The 7,202-nt window shown below is 44.3% G+C and overlaps 1 protein-coding gene across 2 annotated transcripts; it reads left to right on the forward strand.

The window, feature by feature from the left end:
- Positions 1-214: 214 nt before the first annotated feature.
- Positions 215-6,713, forward strand: YIPF1 (Yip1 domain family member 1). 2 transcript variants are annotated; one of them, XM_056356089.1, is made up of 9 exons: positions 215-422; positions 1,107-1,240; positions 1,875-1,955; positions 2,067-2,154; positions 2,283-2,399; positions 3,451-3,617; positions 4,129-4,311; positions 5,331-5,425; positions 6,431-6,713. In XM_056356089.1, exons 1-8 carry the CDS (start codon positions 392-394, stop codon positions 5,418-5,420), a joined length of 891 nt encoding a protein of 296 aa, XP_056212064.1. In that variant the 5' UTR covers positions 215-391; the 3' UTR covers positions 5,421-5,425; positions 6,431-6,713. The 2 variants fall into 2 exon arrangements, with proteins under 2 accessions (XP_056212064.1, XP_056212063.1); XM_056356088.1 differs by having other exon boundaries at positions 216-422; positions 1,077-1,240.
- Positions 6,714-7,202: the final 489 nt, after the last annotated feature.

Here is a 7,202-nt window from a genome sequence, read left to right on the forward strand (position 1 = left end):
GCAGCCGCTGCCCAGAGAGGCGGCGCGGCCCGGGCCTGCCCTGCGTACCGCGGGCCCTTTAAGGGGACGGGCGGGGGGGAAAGCGGAAGCGGCTCCGATTGGCCGGCGCGGCGAGCGTGCGCGGTGCGTGTGTGCCGAGGCCGAGAGGCGGGGGGGAGCGGGGAGCAGCGGAGCGTCCGATTGGCTGCCGCGGCGCAGCGTCCGCTGCCCCTTTAAGGGAGCGGAGCGGCTGCTGCTGGGAGCGGTGGGGTCGTGGAGCTGAGGCAGTTGCCCCGGTGTTACAGCGGGGCCGCGGCCTGCCCTGGTGGGGGGCGGTTGGGTTGGGTTGGGTCGGCGCTGCCTTCCGGGAAGGCCGAGGCCGTGGGGAGCTGCTCCTCGGCCAGGCGGGTGAATGGCGGCGGCGGATGACCTCAAGTTCCAAGGTAAAGGCGGATATGGCAGGTGTGAGCGCGGCCCGGCTGAGGGAGCGGTGGGACGTGCCGAGCCTCGGGAGCCTTCTGGGCCGTCCCTGGGTAACGGCTTCCCTGGAGCGCTGCCCGGAGCGCCAGGGCTGCCTCCCGGTTCCCGAGGGGGAATTGTGCTGTGGGTGACACCCGCTGTGGTGGCAGCTGAAGGCGGGCAGCGGGCGATGCGGAATGGTGTGTGGTTTCAGGCTGACTGAATTTTCGGAAAATAAATTCGGGTCTGGAAAGACTAGTTTTTGGAGAATATATTAAATTTCCCCATTTCTAAAGCCTCTCCAGAGAGGCAGTCTCCCCCTGTCCTTGCAGGGACGTGCTGGTGCTTGGGCTGGGGCTGATGGTGGGAAGGAGAGGTGGGCTTTGGTGCTGCTGGTTCGTCACCATGCAGGCAAATTAGCAGAAAAGACAGCCTCAAGCTTCATTAACTAAGTAAACGTTCAGCTTGACCCAAGCCAGCTTGGGCTGTACAAAACAGGTTGCACCTGACATGCTGAAGCTGGTGTTGTCTCTTTTCTTGGGCTGCATATGGGTCTTAATGTAGTTTTTTGAGCCACAAGAACAAAAATTTTGGTAGCTTGATCATCATCACCTGTCTTGTAATGTACTTATTTACAGAATTTGACGATGCAGCTAATTTGCTTGCAGCAAATCCTGATGCTACCACAATAAGCATTGATGAGCCAGTTGAGATCCCCAAGAATCAGCACGGCCGTGTGCAGGAGCCAGGGAGAGAAGAGGATGATGAATTACTGGGGACCGATGACACCGATAAAACAGAGGTAATGCTCTTACATCTGCAGTGTCTCCACTGGCACACATATAGGTGGTGCCAGCAACACTGAGAGATTTCTAGAGGACATCAGGGATTCATGCTGGGTGACTTAAAACTCTTGCTTCTTCTCTGTCACGAGTTACTTTCTCAATAGTGGAGCTGGCAGAAGCAAATGCGCGTTGGCTCTTCAGCTGTTGTGGTTTACGGCCTAGGAAATTGTACTGAAATGGTGGTGATGTAACTAAGCAAATAAGCCAGATGAATGCAGCAGCAGATGAAAACCTAGCACTGTTTGTTTCTGTTGGTTCTGCTGTGGGCTTGGCGACTGGCAGGAGAGCAGGAGACTTTGAAACAGCCAGGTCTTGTCTGAAGGGTTGAGGTAATGCAGCCATCAACAATGCCAGAGGAACCTGTGATGCCAATGATGGCGTGTATTATAAATGATGTGGCAGAAGGCAGTGGCAGCTGCTGCTAATAAATATTAAGGGGGGGGGAAAGGGAAACTGTTAAATAATTCATAATTAGCAGCACCCTGTTAAGTTTGTTTTATGTCCGGGTACAGAAATCACTTAACTATTGTGTAAATGAAGTAATAGTGTAATATTTGTAACATTTTCCATGTTGCCTTTCCCACCATACAGCTGCTTGCAGGACAGAAGAAAAGTGCCCCTTTCTGGACATTTGAGTACTACCAGACATTCTTCGATGTGGACACATACCAGGTTAATACTCCACTCCAGATGAGAACTATTGTCAGACCTCTGTCTTATCCAGGCATTGAGGTTTTTTTCCTTCTTGGATTTTCACACAGAAAAATCTGTATGTTTTCATAGGTCTTGGACAGAATCAAAGGTTCGGTTTTCCCAGTACCAGGGAAGAATTTTGTAAGGCTGTATATCCGCAGCAATCCTGACCTTTATGGTAAGTATGAGGTGTGAGAGGTTCTCTTCTGTGCTAAATGTTTTGAGTTTGTCTTTATTTTTACTCGCTAAACTTAAAAAACAAGAGGACAGAGGAATTGTTATTGAACTTTTTTGTTTCCTTTTAAGGTCCATTTTGGATATGTGCCACACTTGTCTTTACCATTGCTGTCAGTGGCAATCTCTCCAATTTCTTCATCCATCTGGGCAAACCAACGTACCACTATGTGCCCGAGTTCAGAAAAGGTTTGTAAGTAGTCGATAAGTCCTGAGTTTGTGGGTTTCTTTCTTTAATTTGTTTTTTTCCAAGGCACTAATGAAGTAATACAAAAAGGGGTCACAGCTCTGATTTAGCAGTCTTCTGATTGGTTGCTCTCTTTAAATTTAGAGGGATGTGAAGTGAGTCCTTAAGGTGGGTTATAACTGGCAGAGCCCTACTCCTCCAGAGCATAAAGTGATTACAGGGTTTTAGTAGAGCAAGCAGGAATAATTAGCGCTATTTTCTAGCCTTAGTGAATGCCCCCTTGTACAGAGAGTGAAAGCCCAGCAATGGTCACTGTGGTGCTTTTGGAGGTGCCTTTCTGGATCTGTGGCCTCCTAGGAACCTGCAGGCCTCGGACAGAAAATTACTAAATTACGTGTATCACCTACTGAGGGTTGGAAGTCGTTGCCTTCCAGCAAACTCAAAAATAAGCAAAAGATGCTCAACCGATAACATGCTCCAGAGAACTCGCGAGTGGAGCCAGTTGTCTATACCTGTCTTTGTAGTATGAAGGAGGCTGCTGTCCCTGCAGAGGAACATGGTTTTGTTTGTTTCCAAAATCCACAGCATACTCAGAAGAATGCTGCCACTTGGGAATCCAGTCACTTTGATATCAGATTTAACGCTCATGTCTATGTTCTCTTTCAATTTTTTAAGCATGTCTGCATTCTATTCTCATTTTTCAGTAGCTGCTAGTAGCAGAATTTCTATTTTTAACTAAGTTTTTCTTTCCTCCATGCTCTTCCTTTTACACTGAAACCAATGGCACTTTGTACACAACTGTAATAAAGAAATTGCAGATATCAAGAGAATACTTTCTGGAGTCTTTACTTTTAAACTAACTTGAAGTGCTGGCAAAGTAGTGGGTGTAAAATGGATGTAAATGCAAAGTTCTCAGTTTATTAATAATTAAAACTTTATATTTTGAAAGTAACTACAAAGGTAGCTTTGTAGTTTTAAGGCTAAAAGCTTCTACATGTTGGATTTTTGGCTAGTATTCTAAGTAGAACATTTAACCTTTTGTCGTATTTCCAGTATCCATAGCAGCAACAACGATTTATGCATACGCTTGGCTTGTTCCCCTTGCTCTGTGGGGATTCCTGATGTGGAGGAACAGTAAAGTTATGAACATTGTCTCCTACTCGTTCCTGGAGATAGTGTGTGTATATGGCTACTCCCTCTTCGTTTACATTCCCACAGCGGTACGTACAGCCTTAAGAGTGCACCTCTATTAGATGCCCTGCAAAAAGGTCCTGCTTTAGAAAATTCGCTATTTCTTGTAATATTGTTTGTATTGGTCAAAATCTTGGGGACTGGGCAAATAATTGGCTCCTTTTGCTTGGCCTAGAATAAAGCTTTTTGTTGAAAGTTGTGTAGTGTAAAGAATTGTCGTGGGTCAGGGAAAAGCCAAGCAAGGGTGCTGCTGGTGAGCCTGGCAGGCAGCCTGAGGCAACTTCAGGAACCATTCTGGGCCACTCTGGCAAGGAGCAGACCTTGGAGGGGGTCCCCGAACTCAGGGGACATATGCTTGTCTTATCCAGGAGCAAAGCTGTTGTTACTCTTTCCTCAAATAACAGAGACTATCAGATACGGCAGAAGTTAATTTGTGCACAAATTGGCTGGAAGCGATGAAATGGCATAGAACAATGCATTAAATAAATGAATCCCTGTTTCACAGAGTCTCTTTAACAATAATTTTCCTCCCTTTTGCAGATTTTGTGGATCATTCCACAAAAAGTGGTGCGCTGGGTCCTGATGATGTTCTCCCTGTGCCTTTCGGGGTCTGTTTTGGTGATGACCTTTTGGCCCGCTGTGCGAGATGACAACCGGAGGATTGCACTGGCAACTGTGGGAGCCATTGTTTTGCTTCATGCCCTACTGGCTGTTGGCTGTTTGGTATGACACTGCCTTTCCTTTAATCTCTTAATTCCTGTGACTGGTGACACGTTGTGGTGCAGGGAAGAAGGGGTTGGCTCATTGCTGGAAAATATTTTTTAATGAAAAAAGAAACAGTACTTCTGAAAATCTTCTAAAGTAAAATTTCCAATTATTTTAAATGTAGCAAAAATTAATGCCAATCTGATTTTGACAGTGCTAGTAACAAACTCAATAACAAATTACAGAATCATAGAATATTTCAAGTTGGAAGGGGCTCATAAGGGTCATCAAGTCCAACTCCCACAAAATCACTCACAGAACAGTCTTAAATTTATCTGGAATTCATCATAATATCAGCAAAGCATTAATCTTTATAGTATCCAGTTGCAGTTTATTCCAGTGAGTACTATGCTTAGTCCTTTAAAATGAGTAAATGTTCAATATTAAGTGTGTACTTGGGAGTTTTATGTATGAAAACATAAACCTGCTAGAACTTAGTAAAGTATTGGTGTTATGAAAATGGAAGACCCTATGCTACTGAAATACATAATGAATAGTGCTTAAATTATTTGTTGTTTCTTTGTTGCAGCAGGCAGAATATTATCATCCAGGCTTCAGTTCTGTTCCCCCAGCTTCCAGATTTGGTTCCCTCGCAGCTCAGCATGCAGGGAGGCAAAAAAAAAATAATACAACTCTTGCATTACCAGGAGACTTGCAGCTAACTTCGGTGGGGTTCCTGTCACTGGAGCCTGCCTGGAGCATCATCAGTTAAAACAGCAAACAGTCAAATAAATACTGTGATTCAATCCTTTCCTTCACAGGCCTTCTTCAAAGGCCTTAGCTGCTGTTATGTGTAAAAGTATAGTTTAGAGCACCATTTTAGTTGCTAATCTGATAGCAAATGTGGATCTTTTCTGTTTTTATTTCAGTGCTGTGTTTGTATGTTGTGAACAATGGGTGTGGAAAGAAAGAGCTGGGATGAAGCAGAACTGTTTGTTTCTCTCTAAACAGTCTTTTTCTCCTCTGTAATAATGTAGGCATACTTCTTTGATGCCCCTGAACTGGATTTTCCTGCACCTATTATCCCTGTTCACAATGGAACAACAGTCGTAACAAAAAGTCAATAAATAAGGTAAGAATCCATTCTAAACTTTCTTCTGTAATCACCACAGACATCTTAAAACTTTTCCCCATTACTACAGTTGAGTGGAAAAGGGTTTAACGGACCAATTTTGCCAAATGGTGCCTGTATATAAATACCATTTATTAACTTTTTTCCAGTTTTTTTACATTTTTATGGCTATACTTAAGACTCTTGAGGAACAGAGACGTGTTATCTTTCTTTTCTTTGAAGTTTACTCTTGGCAAAGAAACGCATATTTAAATAACCTGCTCCAGTCCCATAGGTCACATAAAAGATGGGTGTTGGGTTTTTTTCCCCCTCAGTCCCCTAAACAAGCCCAAAAGTGTGTGTTAGAATTTTCACTGCACAGGTAAAACCTAAGCAATAAACTACTGTACTCCTATTTTCTTCTCCTTTTAACATTAAAAAGTAAACTGAATTTTTATCCCGTCAGTGTTTGTGACATGTTTCAGAACAGCTCTGTATATGGGGACATCCGTGTAGCCTCTGAGCAGGGCTGACTCCATCCCTACGGACTGCATTCCTGGTGTGGGATGGGTTAGGGTTTTGCTTCCTGGTAGCTGGGAGTACTGCCAGCGGCAGATGACATTTTGAGTTCTGTTGGAGACATGAGACATGGAGCAGGTCCAGGAAAAGGCTGATAGACATGCAGAGGCCAGGCCTCTGCAAGTACACCAGCCACAAGTGTGTATGTAGAAATCGGAGCATTTACTGACTAGAAGCTGTCTTAGATTAAAAAAAATATATTACTAAATGGCCAAATACGCCTAGCAAAAATGTTCATAAAAAATGACCAGCTGTGACACAATCTAATCATGCAGACCAATTTCAGAAGCTCTCCTTCTGCAAAATCAGTTTCTCATTCCGGGTGCCTATTAAGGTTCAGTATGATAGTAATGAATTTTAGTATTTGGATATCAATATGTGCCTTACTGCATCCTCTGGTGCCTGTGAGGAGCTGTAATATTCACAGGAGTTATTTGTCTCTTTCAGATTACAATGCCTGTTTCTCCATCTGTACAGTAATTTTATTTTAGATTATTTTTTTCACTGGAGACCATGGAAAGTGCAAGAACAGGGGGTGTGTTTTTAGTAGAAGAAAGGACAGTGATGTCCCATGGACTTATGGACATCTCCATGCTTACTGGAGACTGACTGGTTCCATGAGGAGAGTGCTTGATCCTAATCCTTTACAGTAGTTTCTTTTTTTTTTTTTTTTAATGCTATCTACACTCACCGCACTATTTTGCCTCTGAATAAAGTGTTCTGAAGGTGATTGGAGATTCTTATTTTGTGGATGAATTGCCCAGTATGCCCCCTCAAAAGCCATTGTGAGGATTTGGTAATAAATGTGAAGGTGGGGTGGCAGTGAGACAGGGTTTTGCTGTGTTGCTGTGGAACCACCTTGAGGTACCCCTATGCAGCCACTGAGTCCTTTTAGCAGCAAACGCCACCTGAACATGGTTTACACTGTCCCTGCTCTCCTGGGCCTAGCTGCATTCTTTCATAGCATCATTTAGGTTGGGAAAAGGCTTTTGAGAGCAAGTCCAACTGCAAACCCAGGATTATCTAGTCCATCACTAAACCATGTTGCTAGGTGCTGCCTGGATGCATTTTTTTTTTTTTTACACACCTTCAGGGACACTGACTCCACAGCCTCCCTGGGCAGCCTGTTCCAATGCATTGCTGTACTTTCAGTAAAGAAATATTTGCTAATATCCTGCCTAAACCTCCCCTGGTGTATTTTGAGGCTGTTTCCTCTTGC

This window comes from Falco biarmicus, chromosome 11, assembly GCF_023638135.1.
Source record: "Falco biarmicus isolate bFalBia1 chromosome 11, bFalBia1.pri, whole genome shotgun sequence".
NCBI classification, from domain to species: Eukaryota; Metazoa; Chordata; class Aves; order Falconiformes; family Falconidae; genus Falco; species Falco biarmicus.